The 19,300-nt window shown below is 40.1% G+C and overlaps 1 protein-coding gene across 1 annotated transcript in view; it reads left to right on the top strand.

Annotated features, from left to right (window-relative positions):
* LOC125453423 (short transient receptor potential channel 6-like) overlaps nucleotides 1-19,300 on the top strand; it is a 128,317-nt gene that overhangs the window by 106,052 nt on the left and 2,965 nt on the right. The window contains exons 8-10 of the mRNA XM_048533002.1: nucleotides 6,183-6,378; nucleotides 12,061-12,264; nucleotides 14,766-14,849. Coding sequence (XP_048388959.1) covers nucleotides 6,183-6,378; nucleotides 12,061-12,264; nucleotides 14,766-14,849 — 484 coding nt within the window. The remainder of the gene's footprint in view (nucleotides 1-6,182; nucleotides 6,379-12,060; nucleotides 12,265-14,765; nucleotides 14,850-19,300) is intronic.

The raw sequence follows: 19,300 nt of genomic DNA, 5'->3' as shown, positions 1-19,300 counted from the left end.
CCCCACACTTTGTTATCTCGGTTTCTCCAGTGTCTGCAGCTCCCATTATCTCTGATCACAGTTTTCCCAACCACCATCAGTTCTGAGGAAGGGTCACCAGACCCGAAACGTTAACTCTGTTTTCTCCTCCGCAGATGCTGTCAGACCTGTTGAGATTTTCCAGCAACTTTGATTTTGTTTCTGATTTACAGCATCTGCAGTTCTTTTGGCTTTTAATATTTATTTCCCAACGTTTAAACTATTTTTTTGTAATGGCTATCAAATTTAAACCATTTACTTTTGCCACTGTCTGATCTATCACATTGTGGATGCATCACATGTTCACATGTGAAAATTTAATTGAATTATTTTGCCACATTCAATGTGGAATTAGTGTTACTCATTGTCCCTGCTGTTTCATTCTGCTTATCTTTCTCCACGTGACTACACTGTTCTATTGCATGGACTTTTTTTTTCTTGGATTTCTCAATCCCCATTCACTTCCAACCCTCCTTCACACCTGCTAGTTTAAAACCCTGGCCACAGCTTTAGTAGTCTGAATGGTTAGCATGTTGAGATATTTTAAGTGGACCACTCCCAGAAGAATATTTTTCTTTTCGTTGAAATGGCCAATGACATTAAACAAAACCTGTTCTTCTTTGCTCTATCTTTGAGCTAAGTGTTTTATTCTCTAGACTGCTTGACTTTATTCCAGGTGAGACATAGCTCAGGTAGAAATACGGAGATATTTAAATACATACACTGGTTTTTTTCAATGACCAGCCAATGAAACTGTTCGGGATTGCTTATCTTCCTGTAGTTTAATATTGTGCACAAAACTTACAAGATGGGATGGTCTTTACTGAATAGAAAGAGTGTTACACTTTTGAAAAAAGAAAATAAGCTCAAAACTGATTGAATTAAATCATTCCAATTGTTAATAGGATTGGGGAATAGTGAAGCTAGAAGCTCCCCAGACTAATAGCTGTTGCGATTATATTCATGTTAAACCATCACCCTCAATTTGATCTGCATCATGGAGGCCACCATGCAGTTAAAACAGCACTTCGCTTTACAATGCAAGGGTTTTCATGTTGTGTCCTTCTATCTTTTTCAGTGAATGAGGAAACATAAAGGACTATGCGTACAAGCTGTGTCACCACAGCAATATGTACTCTGGCCATAATTGTCACATGCTCCAAGTACCAGTAAACTTAGAGAGTCTGATTGAGAAAAAACAGGGGTTCTATTACAGTGTCCAAGTGGGCAGGAACATTTTGGGAAGTGGGAGTCAGGAGATGGGATTTAGATTTTCACAGGAGTAGGCCCTTCATTGATATGGATATGGGTTTATGGTCCCCTTCAAGCCAGTTGGAGTGACAACGCAGGTGGATCAGATGATTTGTGTGTCTCATTTAGAGGCTGTTGTTTGTTCTACAGGAGAAATCTGCAGTTTGTGCCATGGTTTTCCACATTGCCAGACAAAAGCCAAATGTCACAGTTGGGCCAAAGGCTTTGCACCTGGGTCAGCACTGGGTGTCACCTCACTGACATTGATCCGGATCTAATAGCAGATGCAGTGAGGGAGAAGAGGGGGTCTTCTTCCTAGAGGGATGGGGATGGAGGCTATCTTGTAAATCAGCTAGAATGCCTCTCTGTTGAGTCTCTTCTCTCTCCTTCTCGAAGTCCTTCCACTCTACCTCCTCCTCCTCCTGCATCTCTCCCAACAAGCTGACCAGGTCCTCACCACTTTCACGTTTTGTACCCCTCTGTTGAGCCATATTTTGTAGACAAACTCTTGCAAAGGGTATCAGACTGCACTACCTGACTAATACTGCGTGTTCAGAAACCTAAAGGCCTCCATATCCCACTGAGATGGTGGCATTCACTGTACCGTCCTAGTGCCTTTGTCAGGAACTCCCTTAGAGGCTTCAATGGCCATGTATTGAAGGGACTTCCTTTCTCCTGTAGTATCCAAGAACACAGCTTGTGGGTTGGAAGAAAGATTGAAAGGACTGGACTGGCAGAAGAAATAAAATGTCTTGGCATCTACCAGAAAAAAAGTAAGTGCAGCTATGGAGAAGGCTGTTGTTATGGTGGCAGACCAGTTAGATTTTGAGAGAGTAGAGACATTTTCCATCGATGAGTCTCACTGACTGGTGTCTCCGTACGTTTTTATATGTGCAATTGAAGGTAGCCTGCTCCTGGTGTATTTCAGCAGTGACCATGAGACCCACTGCCTTGAAGGCCATGCCTTTTGTTAAAGGAGTGGGCTGTTCCGTTCTGGCAAAGAGGGTTTTAGTGACTAACAAGAGTGCAACTGTCTTGAAATATTACTAAGGTCCATAGGAAAACAATCCATTGTATTAATTAGCCCAGAGGGAGAAGGATGAGTGAATATGGACCACATTGCTTCTGATAAAGTCATGTTTTATTGATGGTATTCCAGAAAGCGTTTCCAAATTATTTGTACAATTACAGTTAAAATTGTGTTAGATGTTAGCCAAGACAAATGTGTATCTTGATGGATTTTATGGCATACGGGGGAGCCTTCTGGAATAGCAATTACATTGGAAAATGACAGCCTCATTTAATATGTCAAAACTTGGGCTGAAATCTCCACTACCTTAACCATGACAAGGGGATTTCTGATACGGTACATGTTGTACCAAGATGTAGCAACACATCTTTGCTCATAATTAAATGGCTAACGTTTGATTATCTAAAATTGCTAGTTTGAGTCTTAATCCACACATCACTTTCTAATCATTATAAAAATGATTGGTTGATTAACAATGAGAATTCTAGTGATTCTCAAATTTCTTACACCATTTTCAGATTATTTAGAGGCACCGAATCATATCACACTTCAGTCTGTCAAGTGATAAACTCTGTACTAAAATTGTAAGAAACAGACTGATGTGGTTTTATGTTCACAACGTAAGGTACAGAATTCTTTCATGTTAAAAAATAACCAGCACTTCAGTTTTATCATTCCCCAGACATTAATGAGAAAAGAGTTTTGTACGAGCGTTGAAAGGGCTGCCAAAATAGTGCAGAATATAACCAAGCCCAGGACTGAGTGACGTGATTTCTTCTGATTATACGAGACTATGCACTTCACGAACATCACAATGAGTCATTTTTAGATGGGCACAATTGAAATGAAAGCATTGTTTCATGAATGTTTATCAAGGGTTAGTATCTCTCATTGCACCCATACCTACCTATTAATTCTGTCTGACAATTATATCCTTATCTTTGAATTCTTTGTGTAGCTACTTTGCAACTTTGTGAGTCCAGATTATTTCCTATTTAGTGTGTAGAAGTGTTTCCTAACATCACCCTTGAATGAATCTATTTCCAATTTTTTTTTAAGATTATTGCTGATTGTTTTGGACTTTATAGTTCCTCACTATTTACGCTGTCAAACTTTTAAAGTAGAAGTTAAAAATTATAGCTCTCATAAAAATCTAGGAGATAAGGAAAACAACATATTCTGTAAACTTAAAATGAAAACACAAAGTACAAAGTAATAATTGGCAAGCCTGTTAACATCTGTATAGAAAGAACATGGAATTCAGGTTAAAATAAAAGCTTTTCATTAGTATTTAATGAAGTGAGATCCTAGGACCAACCAAAACAGAGGAAAGGGGAATGGCAGTAGGTTACAAAAAGCACACTGATCAAATATAAAGAGGCAGAAAATGAGCTTAAGTGTTTCCTAATGTCACTTTTTTTTACCTGGGGAAAATGTGAAAGATACGAGATGATATCATCTCAATTAGAACATGATAAAACCATTGAAAAGAAGGAGAGTCAAACATCTTCAGTTTAGAAGGAAGCAAAGTATGATGGAGTGTGAAAAGCTTTAGACAGAAGTGTCCCATTTGCACATTTCCCTATTTAGATATTAAACATGAAGGGCCCACTAATGGTAAGTCACTGTGATAATGGGAACTGCAGATGCTGGAGAATCCAAGATAATAAAGTGTGAGGCTGGATTAACACAGCAGGCCCAGCAGCATCTCAGGAGCAAGTACTGATGGTTTTCACCTAAATAATGTATTCATTCTGGCTCAATGATTGTTTTGTCCATTTTCAGTTCTTATTTCTGATTTTCAGCATTTGTAATATTTGAGTTTGACATTATTGTTTAATTCAGAGATACTCCTTTTCCCAGAATGCCCACTTTGGAACAGTCTTCTTTCCCCCCTCACAGGATTAACCTTTGCCTTTTTTGCCTTCCCACCCTCATTGCTTTCTCTTCATTTGGATCAGATATACTGGAATAACCCTGTTCATTGCAACATGCCCATTCTCAACAACAGACACAACTCTGACAAATGCCACATGGATGGCAACTGAATTTCAACTTATTAGTTTCAGATCCACCCTTGTTTTAAGATAATTGCAAGATGTTCACCATTTCTTGAATTACATTTCTTGAACTCAAACTAAATCCGCACTCAAACCATGCACTTTCACGTTCATTCCATTTCTAATACTTCGCTCCTTTTTTTTCCCACAATGAAGACAGGGTTCCATCTATACTTCATCTTGACCCCATCAACTTCTTTTGTAGCTTTAGCCACTTCCAACTTAATGGTATCATCAAATATATCATCCCCTCCTTTCAGCATTCTGATGGGGCCATTCCCTTGGCAACACCCTGACCCACTTTTCAATTGCCTCAGGCAGCCCTTTCCCTTCCCTTGACACTTTCCTCTGTAAGTATGGCAGATGTAAGGTCTGCAGATGGATGTCTGCTCTTTTATATTATCCTTTTGTACTCTCCAGACAAACATTTCAAAGTGAAGCAGTGATTTACTTGTGTTTTCACTTTAACAGTGTGTGCTTTTGCTGATTATAACACAGGGTTTCTCTCCTCTGGAGAGATCAAAGCAATGATTCCAAGTTTTCAGTTGCTTGCTATTTTAATTCTTCATCTCCCTTCCCCTCTGACCTGTCTGTCATCAGCTTATTACAACATTCCAATAAAATTTGGCAATAGGTTTCAAAGGTTCGGTGACAATGCTCATCTTGTTTAGCAGGTGGGTCATAGACAATGTCCCATTAGTTAAAAGGAGGCTGATCTTTAATCAGAGGTTGATCTCTGAATCTATAACCTCTGTAACCTCTCTCTTCAAGTCAATCCCGCCCCTTCTCATAATGAACCACACTAACCTTGACCTCCCATGAAATTTAACATAGATTTCAGGAACAGCAGCTCATTTTTAGGTTAGGCACTGTACAGACTTGCAAACTCAAAAAATTCAAATCAAGTCACTCTCATTATGTTCACACTTTAATTCTTCCAGTGTATTTATGTCTTCTGCCAACTCACCTTTTGTTTCTTCACTTTCCCCATTGCCATGTCCTTTTGCGTTGCACCATTATCAATTTTATTACTTAATCTCTTTCGCCTTCCATGTTATCCTAGGGCAGTGGCTAGCACTGCTGCCTCACAGCACCAGGGACCTGAATTCAATTCCAGCCTTCGTGACTGGCTGTATGGAGTTTGCATGTTCTCCCCATATCTGTGCGTGTTTCCTCTGGGTACTCCAGTTTCCTCCCATAATCCAAAGATGTGCAGTTTAGGTGGATTGGCCATGCTAAATTGCTAAAGCACCAGAGACCCAGGTTCATTTCCACCCTTGGGTGACAGTCTGTGTGGAGTTTGTACATTGTCTGCATGGGTTTCCTCTGAGAGGCCCAGTTTCCTTCCACAGTCCAAAGGTGTGCACGTTAGGTGGGTTGGCTATAGTAAATTGCCCATCGTGTCCAGGGATGTACCGGCTAGGTGGATTAGCCCTGGGAAAAACAGAGTTACAGGGATAGGGTAGGGGGATGGGCCTGGGTTGGGTGCTATTCACAGAGTCAGTGCAGACTCATTGGGCTCAATGGCCTCCTTCCACACTGTAGGGATTTTGATTCTTAAAACTTGTTGAAACTCTTCACTATTTGGCAAATTGTTGTCAAAATTAAACGTTGACTCTGTTTCTCTCTCCCTGCAGATTCTGCCTGGGTTATCTATATTAAGCATTTTCTGTTCTTACTTCAGATTTTTACTAAGCCCAAAATTTTGCTTTTGTAAGTTACATTGTACCCGCACTGTTGTGGATTTTATTAAATTTAAGTTTTCAGAAAGGTATTGAAATGTGAAATGGTTTCACGTTTTTATATTTCTTTCTGTTTTTCAGTGTTGAAGAAAGCTTTAAAACTTTGTTTTGGGCGATATTTGGATTATCAGAAGTCAAGTCTGTGGTCATCAATTATAGTCACAAATTTATTGAGAACATTGGCTATGTTTTGTATGGCGTATACCATGTGACAATGGTCATTGTCCTCTTAAATATGCTGATTGCGATGATTAATAACTCTTTTCAGGAGATTGAGGTGAAATTCTAATTTCTTTTTCATAGCTCTAGCTTTAATACTTGTGATTAAAACAGGTCATTATTACACAATGTTGTGAGGAATGAAAAATGCTAGTTCTGAAATTATGAATTAATGTGGACTTTAAGGTGTAATATGGGAATTTAACATGTTTGTGTTGACCACCAATCAAAAACAAATTTAATGGCTTAAGATTGGGACAATTTTAATGGTCTGAATGGCCTCCTTTGCTATTATAAGAGTGATGATAAAAGTCCTTCTGTCGTGCATGCAGTCATAATGCTTTGCAATATCGCTGCTGGTCTGCCTACTTATTTTTATACAGTTAATGTATTCTCACACTTACAAAATTTCCCTCACTAAAGTTTTAAATTTTAGTTTGTGGCAGTCATTTCTTTCTCAAGTCAAATGTTAAATCCAAATTTATTATGATTTCTGTTTGCAGAGAAATTTTTTGACATCTGATTTAACTAATTTTATGGCCTTATTGCTCCTAAAATAGCTTGCCTTAGAAAGGAGTTCTAAAATATTCCGGACACTCATTGTCTTTATCCACGAGCTATTTTCCTTGACCCAGTCTATGTGAAAATTAAGCTGTCCTATTATGGCCAATAGTTTTTGCTACTTATATTTCTCACATATCTCCTCACTACAATACTGCTGCTAGGCAGATATAAAACTTCAGTCAAAGCCTTATATCACTTGTCCTACTTTAACACTCACTGTTCATTTCCACTGCTTGATGAGTGAACCTAGATTCTGTTTATTGATAATATTGGCTTTTCTCCTCCTTTCAAAATTTGCCCTTATTAAAGATCTTATGGCAAAGAATATTTAGTTTTCAGGTACGTTCCAAACAGATTGGGCTCCTTTATTGGCAACAAATTCTTGAAGCTGAATTTGTGCCTCTAACTCCCTTGCTTTATTTCTTATACTCTGTACACATAACCTTGTTCTTGGTAACTGTCTACATATCCATTTGGTCTTTTTCTATCATTTTATGGCTTCCTGTGTGGATTCCCACATCCCCTTCTCAACCCTGACCACTTCCTGAACTAATTTAAATCTTTCCAAACTGTTCTATTTCCACAGAATCCCAACAGTGTGGAAAAGGGCCATTTGGCCCACCAAGTCTATACCGACCCTCTGAAGAACATCCCAGCCAGAACCACCCCCCTACCCTATCCCTGTAATTGTGCATTTCCCACTGCTAACACACCTAACCTTCACATTCCTGGACTCTGTGGGTACTTTAGCATGACTAATCCAGCTAATCAGCTAATCCTTGGACTGTGGGAGGAAACTGGAGCACCTGGCAGTTTATCCTTTCTAAGCAGGTACCTTCCTGGTTTAGATGGAGACAGTTGATTGCACAGTGACAACCCACCCCATTGTAAAGGGGGCTTATCCCAATATACCTGACAAGATCGATAGAAAGGACAATTCAGGATTCTGTACTAAACAAGCAGTAAAAATCATTATAAGTAATTTGACTATAACTGCAAGTAAACAAATGTAAACTAATGACATATAACTCGACAGGGGTTCCCCAATTTACAAATGTCCAACTTGTGAATGGTTGTAATTTTAAAGACCCAACATGTTAATTTTCTGTACTTACAAACAGCTGCTTTCCGTTGTCCTGTATTGTGTTCCAACTTGTGAACAGATTCCAAAAAATAATCAGTTTGCTCTTGGGTAACTGCACATATTATCTAAAACTCTAATCCCTTTACAACTTCTCCCTTTACATGTCCACCGACAGTGGACTATTCGTGGAGGCCGAAAAAACTGATTCAGTTCAGTGGCCTTTGCTTCCTGATGCCGATGTTGAGATGACCCTACTTCAGCTCACCCAGACCTTAGTTTGTTTCTCTAAAAGCTTCTGCTGGCTTGTGAGAAGTGCAGAGTGACTGATTCACTTGGAAAATGTCTCTGAAAACCAGCAGCTCCTGCTGGAGAGAACAAAGCACACCCTTTGTCTTTCTAATATTCTCTCTGTTCTTGTCTCTCTCTCTCACCACTCCCCCCTCACTCTCTCTCTCTGTTTGTGTCTGTTTGTCTCAGTCAGTCTGTCTGTCTTTCTCTCTCTGCTGCTGTGTCTCTATCTCTCTAAGCATCCCTCTCTCTCCTTGAGTCTCTGTAGTTTGTCTCTGGTTCCTATCGGCTCAGTTATCTAAGAGCCATTTGGCTTTGCTTGTAAACTCAGCTCCCGATTGTCTGCATGTTACAGGGACCCATAGTCATAAAGGCAAAACTCACAATAGGTATCAAATTCCCTTCTGTGAAATTATGCAGCCATCCTGTAAAATCCCTGTTTTTAAAAGCAAATCTTTCTTCCTGTAGTCTACAGTTTTAGTAACACAAAAATAGAAAGACGTAGTTCTTACAGTACAACCTTCTTGGGATACTGAAGTGATCCCAGTTTTCCAGGAACCTTCCTCTTGATACCATTTTTCCAACAGCTTGGGTGGCATGGTGGTTGAGTGGTTAGCACTGATGCATCACAGCACCAGGAACCTGGGTTCGGTTCTACACTTGGGCGACTGTCTGTGTGGAGTTTGCACATTCTCCCTGTGGGTTTCCTTCTGCAGTCCAAAGATTTACAGGCGAGGTGGATTGGCCGTGCTAAATTGCCTGCAGTGTTCAGGGATTGTGTAGGTTAGGTGGGTTAAAGGGGGGTGGGTCTGGGTGGGATGCTCTGAGGATCGATTTGGCTGAAGGGCGTGTTTCCATACTGTATGGATTCTATGAAGCTTGTTGACAATTTCCATGTTCCTTTCCTGACATAATGATCCAAATCTTGAAGGTTTTGTTTCATAATCCAGAAACGAACTCTTTGAAATCACTCCATCGAGAGTCAGACTCCATCTGCGCCATTAAACCTCCCATGAAAGGTGACCCCTTGTCATAGCTTGATATCTACATTATCCATTTGCTCCTTTCTGTGGTGGAGAGGACTGCGTGTTCTGTTGATGCAGAGAGTGATATCAGTGCCAATGATGGTAGATGAAGTCTACAGCAGTCATCGGGAGACCAGATGTGTTACAAGAATATTTCTGGGTGATAATGGCTACACTTTGTGACTGTGGCTAATGACTCAGTTATGCAAACCTCCTGACTGAGGCTAAGTATCAGTATGATACATTTTTCCACCAAACCTTTCTGGAGCAGGCACTAGTTCTCCTGAAGGTGAGGTTTTAGTATTTGGATACGTTTGGTTGCTTGTAGTTTTCCCTGGACAGTTTCCTGTATAATCTTTGCAAGTTGTGCTCAGGATAACTGAGGCAGGTAAAGAGGGGATGTGATCGATATTGAAGAACTGGAGAGAACAGATGTCTTCAGCGGAAGAAGATGAAGATATGAAGCAGAAAGAACATCAGCTTCATCATGATATAGCAGTGCAATGTACAAGCTGAACAGAATTTAATTATCCTCTGATTCGAGTAGATGTGAGTTGGCTGAGGTGACCATTGAATATGAAATTGTCATTGATCGAAAGGCCAGCAGCCCTTGTTTGTTCCTAGAAGCAAATGCAACCGTTTTTAAAATGTTTGTTTTCCCTTTGATTTTCCTGTGTCTCAAGGGTTAACATTTCCTACAGTTTGAAGGCATTCCAACTTGAAATGCTCAAGCATTGAACAATATCAAGATGTTACACTGTGAAGGTTGTTAGTGAAGAGACTTGTATTGGACAGATTTCTAACCTGGTCTCAAGCTAAGGATGAGAAGCCCTGATTATTGTATCTGATGTTACAATGACTGTCCATCAGGCAGATGACGATAAGAGTAGCAAAACATGTACAAATATGAGTTTCTATTCCCAAAGAAGTGTCACTCCTGCCACTTGTGTGCCATTAAAAGCTGTTCTTTTAACTCTCCTTGTCATCATGTGTCCTGTGAGGGGCTCTTTGACAGCAATTGACCAGGAACACAACTGGACTTTAAATAAATTGCTGTTGTTGGAAATCCAAGAAGATGCCAACAGTAGTAAATGCTTTTTGTCTGAGGAGATCACGATAGTGCAAGCATGATGCCAGTGCCATGGTGCAGATATAATGAGACCAGCAGCAGACAATTGCAGAAGAGTATGTAGGAACTCCTTATAACTCTTTAAAATTGACTCTTCATTCAATATTTGTTAAGATTCAACAAACAAAATCTATCTTAGAAACTAAACAAGATGGGGACAAATAAATTTCAGCCTCTTGCACTGACACAATTGGCTGAATGGACTCCTTCTGTGTGCTAGCCATTTTAATTCTCCATCCTAATCTCTCCCTTTCTTAGGGTCCCCGTTCTGCTATCATTTATGTCAGCTATAACTAGAAAAGGGGAGTACTCAATGAATGACAGGATACTGGGAAGCTCAGGAGGACAGAGACATCCTGGGAAGCTTGTTCGCAGGTCCCTGGAGGTGCCAGGGCAGGTTAATATGGGTGATTAGGAAGGCATACAGTTCACGTGCCTTTATCAGTCATGGCATAGTTTACAAGAGCAGGGAGGTTATGTTGGAGCTGTACAAAACTTCGGTCAGGCCACAGCTGGAGTAATGTATGCAGTTCTGTTCACCACACTATAGGAAGGATGTCATTGTACTGAAGGGGGTGTGGAGGAGATTCAGCAGGATGTTGCCTAGAATGGAGCATTTCAGCAATGAAGAGAGGCTGGATTAGCTTGGGTTGTTTTCTTTGAAGTAGAGAAGGTTGGGAGTGGGTGGCTGAGACCTGATCGAGATGTGTAAGATTATGAGGAGCATGGACAGGGTGAATAGAAAGAAACTGTTCCCCTTGGTTGAAGGGACAATTACAAGGGGGACAAGGTTTTAAAAGTGAAAGGCAGGAGGCTTCAAGGCGATTTGAGGAAAAGATTTTTCACCCAGAGGGTAGTGAGGACCTGGAATGCATTGCCTGGACCAGTAGTTGAGAGAAAAAATCTCACAATGCATTTCTTAACAAGTACAAGGATGAGCACTTGAAATATCCTAATACTCAAGGCTAGGGGCTAAGTGCTTGAAAAGGACACTGGTGATTTAGATTCGTTTTTTATTCCAGTGCAGGATCAAAGCTGAACCCAAAGGTCAGAAGGAAAGTATTTTAGGTACTCTAAGGTTGGGGGTCCGAGGATATGGCATGAGCAACTCTAGCAGATTAACTAATACTGTGAAAAGACCATTATGAAGAACAAGTGATAATTGGAACTACAGATGCTGGAGAATCCAAGATAATAAAATGTGGGGCTGGATGAACACAGCAGGCCCAGCAGCATCTCAGGAGCACAAAAGCTGACGTTTCGGGCCCAGACCAGGTTCTAGGCCTGAAACGTCAGCTTTTGTGCTCCTGAGATGCTGCTTGGCCTGCTGTGTTCATCCAGCTCTAAATAATGAAGAACAATGTCACATATTATTTTTATATATCTTCTATTGAAATTCAGACATGGTAAATGTGGTTGTTACAGTAGATTGTAATTTTTATTGCCTTGAACATGGGAAATGACCTACTAGCAAAAATAAAGTCCATTTGTGTAAGCTAGTAACTATGCAATAATGTCAATGGCTCAGTGCAAACTTTTTGATGTCACATCTCTGTGTTTATAGGCTGAAGAAAGACACACCCATTGGTTACACAGTTAGGAGCCAGTGCTTTATTCTATCATTAACGTCCTCTATTCCTGGTTCTGTAGAACGATGCCGATGTGGAATGGAAGTTTGCAAGAGCCAAACTGTGGATTTCCTATTTTGAAGAAGGGCGAACATTGGCAGTGCCATTTAACTTGGTGCCAAGCCCAAAGTCCTTATTCTATCTCCTACTGAGATTGAAAAAAGTGCTCACTGGCCTTTTGAGATGCAGGAAAGGACAATATCAAGAAAATGTAGCAATGGAAAAGGTAAAGGTTTAACAAGGAATGTACCCAATGATTATTTTATGGTGTAGCATTTTTGGAAATGATGCACATAATCCAAGTGAAGCGAAAGATCTGTCAAACAGTGTACATGCCTCAAACAATAAACACATATAAATATGCAACTGTTCCAAATATCAAACATAGCACAAAACAGAAACTGCCAAAACTAATATTTTAAGGTTAAATGAGTGAATGTGAGCAGCCTCATTATAGTTCAGAAATTGAACAAGTTAAAAAGAGAGACATCTGCGTGAATCTTTTCATTTTGCATTCATCAAGACAAATGAAAAATTTGAATTGCTCTCAGTATTTTATACTACAGGAATAAAGGGTGCTGATTTATTAGAAAGGCAACTCTGATTGGCCAAGGCAATTTCCTGGAGAAAGCCATGGGAACAAAAGGTTCCCATGCTCCTTGGTAATTCAAAAACAGTACAAGGCTTGCATTTGTTCCTTTTGGTTGCAGAGATTGGGTCCTTGTGTAAAAATATACGTTAGTTCCAGCAAGTGTGCATCAATATTGTTACAAGCTCAAAAATAACACAAAGAACTGTACATGCTGGAAATCTGAAACAAAAAGAGAAATTTGACAAGTCTGGCAGCATCTGTGGGATGAAAGCAGAATTAATTGAACTTGATATGTTCTGAAGAAGGGTCACTGGACCTGAAATATCAACTCTGTTTTCTTGCTCTACAGATGTTGCCAGGCTTGCTGAGTTTCTCCAGAAATTTCTGTTATTGTTACGACCTCAACTGATTTGGTTCTGTTGGTTGTTGGTGAAGATATTAGTGCAGTTGGGATTGTTGAGCCAATCACAGAATTCGATCTAATGGAAATGTTTTATTTTGGGTTTTGTGAGCAGGGCTGGTTGAGTACAATTTGTAATCTGCTTATTACAAACAACCAAAGGAACATGCTGTTTAATTCATTCAGTCAGTCACCGTGTACCAGACATCAGGTTTCAATTCAATTTATACATGCTGTTGTTCAATTGTGTCTAAGCAGAATATCTTTCTGCACTCGTGGCAATAACTGTTACCACTCACACAACCTTTGAATAGTATTAGCAGTAAAGGATTTGCTTAATCTGTCTTTACGTTGTTTAGAGATGCATAACCTTTCCAGGGTAACTTGAGATTGATTTGTCACTTTTCAGTCTGAATCTGGCAGCTTTTGGCCCATTAGTAAGTTTGTCTGGTACCCAGCAAACAGTGATCTGACCACGATAGTCTGTTGTCCTGCAAATGACTGTTCTGTTCTCCATTTCTGGGCCGAATTCACAAAATAAGCCCAGTTCTAGTGTGGAGTTATAGGTATCTCCACATTGACCGGTGAAGTTCGGCAGTACTGGAGAGGTCATTAACAGATTTCTCAACCGGAATGTGTCATTGTAAATTTTATTGTGTGCTGAGGAGATCTGATTGCTTTCACTGTAGAAAGATGGTGCCAGGTGGAGAAGGAGCCAGCGTGAGAAAACAAACTGCTTGACATTATTCTCACTGGCCTTTCTGTCTCAGGTATATCTATCTGTGACCACCACAGAGACCTTGCAAAGGCCAAAGGCCTGGATTTCTCTCTCCCTCTGGTGATAGATTGGAATGCAGGAGATCTTATGAAATAGAGGCGAAATATGTTGGGATGAAATCTGCAATTTTCCAGGTTTTATGGGATATTCTGGCTATTTTGCAATTTAATCAGTAGTCTCCTTCCTAACTAATTAAAGATTCAACAAGAGTTGGCCAATTTTAGGTTTGATACCTCTCTGTTTATAAATTCTGTCTCTTATACCCTTTCTCTCACACTACACCTGAGGAAGGAGCTGAGCTCCCAAAGCTTGTGTATTCAAATAAACATGTTGGACTATAACCTGGTGTCATGTGATTCCTGACCATGTCCGCTGAGAAAGACTAGAGGAGTCATTAGAACACCATCATTAGCTAATCCCTTTCCCATTCATAAAGCTTCATAGCTCAGACCTAGCAGTATTCTTTTGAAATCACAGGATCAGTATCTCGATCTAACATAATTGGAGGTGAAGCATTATCACAATGACTGTTACCTGTGAAAATGAATGATTTAAATCAACATTTGAAGGTAATAATAGGCAGATAATAAACATTGCCTTATCAGTACTATCCACATGCCTAGAGAAAAAAAATGAAGATATAACAGAAAGAACACCTGAGAGAAATGAGTTCTATGATCAGTGTATGAACACAGGCTTATGTCTGGTCCAGACTCAATAGACTGTGGTTTAGTTCTTGAAATAGCATGCATTAATCTAAGTTTTGGAGATAGAATAAGTGACAATTTCTCCACATTGGGACTATCACAGTTTATTTTAGGAATGGTTAGGATGGCATGTTCATGTTTTGAGTTACCACATAATGGATATTCCAGGGCCTGATAGAGCTGTCTAGCAAACTGAAATTATGAAAATATACTCTGCCATTTTCAAGCAGTTTTTACTTTTTACCTCCAGCTCAGGTACACCAAACATTCAAGTATTCGAAGTGCAGAAGATCAGAGTTTACAAAGCATCAGGAATCCACCAACAAGATACCAGGTAGGTCAGTTCGAGGAGGAGATGATGCACTTGAGAGTACTGCAGTTCTTACAACTACCAACGATATATTTAAATCCAGAAGTTCCAGGTGCAGGAAATCCTGAGGATGGGAATTATTTACATCTTGTCTAAATGGTGCTATTTACAGGAAAAAAAGTCATTTACAATTCTGTGGTGATTCTCCAAATAACTGATGCAGATGGTGTCATCTTTAATTGACAGAATCAAAGTTCTATAATCATTAAAGCTATTTGCATATTAAATAGTAATACAGCATTTTCCTTACTTTTGATTCATAGCATGTTTTTATAAAAGCCTTTATTTTTCAAGGTGATTTATTTGCAACCCAATGGAAATCTACTGCAAGAGGAATTACCTCAGGCAATCTAAAGAAAATGATAGAAAAGATTTGCACTCACATGGTACCTCAAAGTGTTTTACAGACAATTACTTTATTTTCAAGAGTTATGCTTATTGTAATCATAGAATCAAAGAGTGATATCACCTGGCCCATTGTGCCTGTTCTGGCTTTTGTTTTCCAAGAGTTTTTTGATTAGTTCTATGCTTCTGCTATTGTCCCATTGCTTTGCACATCCTTCATCTTTGAGTGTTTATGAGGAGTCTTGGGAAAGCTGTTGTGCGTACACAGTGCTGTTTGTGAAGCAGGAGGAGCAGAAAAGTTTCTCTCGGCCCAATAGACTATGCTATCCCCTTCCAAACTGTTCAGATGACTACTTCCATGATTTCAGACCTCTAATCTTCCCTCCAATAAACCTTCATAAACTCTAAAACCCCCATCCACACTCTACATAGTAATGTAGAAAGTAGGACCAAGAGGAGGCCATTTGTCCCTTCAGGTCTGCTCCGCCATTCATCACGATTATGGCTGATCGTCCCACTCAGTAGTCTAATCCTGCTTTCCCCCGATAACCTTGATCCTATTTGCCCCAAATGCTATATCTAGCCACCTCTTGAATACATTATTTCTCTTCAATCTCACTCGTCGCCAACCTCTCACTACATTCTACCAACCATGTGATCTATCCCTTTACCCCTCCTTTAACATTTCTCCCCTCTCTTCCCCCAAACCTTTGGGTGCACTATTTCCAGTACTGTAGGCAGTTGTTCGGAAACCAACAGAATGGTTTTTTTGTTTAAACCAAATCTTTAGGATGGTCGCGAACCTTCCTTCCTGTTGTCATCTCCCTGCATGGGAAGATTTGAGAGCCATCTTTGAGTAGACGCTGCAATGATAAAATCGACAATATTTAGTGCATGAATATTTGAGATAAACATAATCTTAATCTTCTAATATAAAGGATGAGCATTTCTTTCTTCTTGGGGTGGGGTGCAGGTGGTGTGGAGGGTATACCCCAAGAGTTGTCTTTCCCATGCTCCTCTGGAGCACAGATTTTATTAAACAGCACTGCCACTAGAGTAGCTCTGAGTTACCTGTAACTGGAAGCATACTAACTGCTTGCTGGGCTGGTAGTGTAGTGTGACATGTACTCATCTCACAAAAAACTTTCTGTAAGCACTGGGTAAGTCACAACTATCAAAACCAAGCACGATTTTTCTGTGTAGCCAGTACTGTTGTTAAAACTGTTCCACAAATTCAATGTAATGAGCTTCAGAACACCACAGGTTCTGGATATGATACAATTGATTCCATTTGAAGACATTTTGTCATGAGAAATCTGACTAACTTTCTTTGCAAAATGAGCATGCTGGGTTAATATGATCTGTGGCATATTTGTACAATGAGGTGGAAGTGGCTTTGCTCTGAAGTGTGAATTGAAAAATAAATGAGAGACACCGTGAATCCTTTTCAATTTAATAATTGTGAAACCATTTTCAAACTGCTGTGAAATTATAATGGAGTAAGCCTCAAAGCCTTTTTAAACCTACTGTTTACTGAGGGGTAAATTGCATTTTTGAACGAGCAATAGTCTGCCCTTTTGTTAATTTTGAAGCTGAATCATGGCAAATAAGTTATCACCTATTATTACAGTTACACAAGAAAAACTTGAGAAAATGCCATGAAATGGCTTATTTCATTGGGTTTTAGAGTGTCCATTGGTTATTGGTGTGAATTTGCTTCAAAGAAAGAACAAGTAATTGAGTGGACCAGTTAATTTTACACTGCCTTTATTTTGCAGATGTCCTTCTGAAAGCAGCTCTGCAAAACCGATCATAGCTCCCAATACAGGAATGATGGTTCTCTTAAACTGGTTTCTACAACATAAGTTCTGTCTTAAAATGTTTATTTTTGGCCTAATGCACACACAGCTTTTTTAACAGCAAAGATGATGGCTGGGTTTCCTTGATTGCCTAGCACTGGATCTGAACCTGTCCAGACCACATAGTGCCCACATTTGGAAGGTCAGATTAATTGATCATACATTGCAGATCCATATGTAGCTCTGCCTGGCATCATAAAGCTGGCAGGAAATTTAGCTGCTATTTTAGGCTTGAAGCAACAGCAGTGCCCACTGTGTTTTGGAAACTTATGCCCCTCAGAATTGATCTTAGCAAATACAAAGTGTAAATGATGAGGGGTAGTAGGAACTGCTGATGCTGAAGTCTGAGATAACAAGGTATAGAACTGGATGAACACAGCAGGCCAGGCAGCATCCAAGGAGCAGGAAAGCTGATGTTTCGGGTCAGGATCCTTCTTCAGAAATCCACTTCTGAGGAAGGGTCTAGACCTGAAATGTCAACATCCCTGCTCCTCTGATGCTGCCTGGCCTGCTGTGTTCATCCAGCTCTACACTTTGTTATCTATAAATGATGAAGGGCCTCTGGGAACATCCTTTCCCAGGTCATTGAAAGTGGTGCCCTATGCCTGCAAATACCGTGCTTGGAGAGATATACTCTTATGCACCATGCCTTTCAATAACCATGTGACCTTGATTGGAACTTGATTTCCCTTCAAAAGTAGCAGCCATTAAAATATTACTTGAAACCTGATTGTCTGAATTGTGAAATTGAATTTATGGGGATTTTTGGAGCTGTAGGCAAGCCAGCCGTGGTGGGAAACCACAGGGAAGAATTAAGCCAGTAGCCTGCAACATTGAACAATTGGGTGACTCAGAATGGCAGTGAATTTTCCAGTCCCTGGATAAGCTAATGTGCTACAAAATTGGAATTTCTTCCAGCCTGTGGAAAAGCTGAAGTAGCTACAGGATGGAATAAGAAGCCTGAACAAATAAGAGTTTCAATTCTGCTGTCAGTGCTTGGAAAAGAGTGCTAAGGGTGTATAGCAGCCCAGATCTCAATGTGGTGCAGAAAAGCCAGACTGGAGAAATTCTGAAGGCCTCAATATAGAATCATAGAATTCATACAGTGTGGAAACAGGCCATTCAGCCCAAAACGTCCACACCAATCCACCAGAGATAATCCCACCCAAACCCACCCATCTACCCTGTTTTCATATAGCCTGCCATTACACACTACCTATTGTTAGTCACTAACAGCCCCCATTACCCGCTATTCACCCTCCTCGCCAGATCATCATCAACTTATTTGTCTGTCCAACTGTCCTTCTGAGTCCTTGAGCTCTATCTCCACCAATCATTTACTCCTTACTCCCTCCCCCAACTCTATCTTCTGCATATAGATTGACATCTTCCTAGCTACCATCAATCTGATGAAGGGTTATGGGCCCTGAAATATTAACTCTGATGCCTCTCCATAGATGTTACCAGATATAGAACATAGAACAGTCCAGCACAGTACAGGCCCTTCGGCCCATGATGTTGTACCAAACTTTTACCCTAACCCTAAAGTCTATCTAGCCTCCAACTGCTGACTTCCAGAGCTTTTCCAGCAACTTCTGTTTATGCCCCTGATTTACAAAATTTGTAGTTTATTTTTATTAAGAATTAGAGAGCCAGTCACAGTTTAAACATTCAATGCTCTCAATTAAGGTCAGCCTACATGACAACTTGGTACCAACTGTGTAGATATCACTGACTGTCTGTGATGAGTATGAACACTAATTAAATAATCAGAAACACGGACCTATAGGTACAGCTAGACAGCTGCTCTTTTGCAGCACACAGCTGATGAGTAAGTTATGATGTTCCTAAAGCACAGAATAAACATCAGTCTCAGACTCCATTGGCCCCAACAAGGGCATGAACAACAGTTACTGTGGCAACTGTACTTGCTCCAGGAAGGATATTCCACAGAGTCAGAACAGCACCTTGGGAATAGTCTGGTGCCAAATGAACTGTCCCATGACTAGCAGAACCCAATTTTACCAGTTTGGAGGGTGGGTATAATCAGTCAGGTGGCAAAGCAATGCAAATGATCCCTTTAAACTGAGAAAGTTTTGCTTAGTCAAAAGATTTACTAATTCTACCTGTGCACCTCAGTGAAAGTCACTCTCTGATTTTTGTTCCCTTTGCTTAAATTAACAATGTCATTGGATTGTGTTGTTGATGTGA

Source organism: Stegostoma tigrinum, chromosome 6 (genome assembly GCF_030684315.1).
Source record: "Stegostoma tigrinum isolate sSteTig4 chromosome 6, sSteTig4.hap1, whole genome shotgun sequence".
Taxonomy (NCBI): domain Eukaryota; kingdom Metazoa; phylum Chordata; class Chondrichthyes; order Orectolobiformes; family Stegostomatidae; genus Stegostoma; species Stegostoma tigrinum.
The sequence above is the reverse complement of the archived record's forward strand: the minus strand, read 5'-3'. Positions and strand labels throughout refer to the sequence as shown.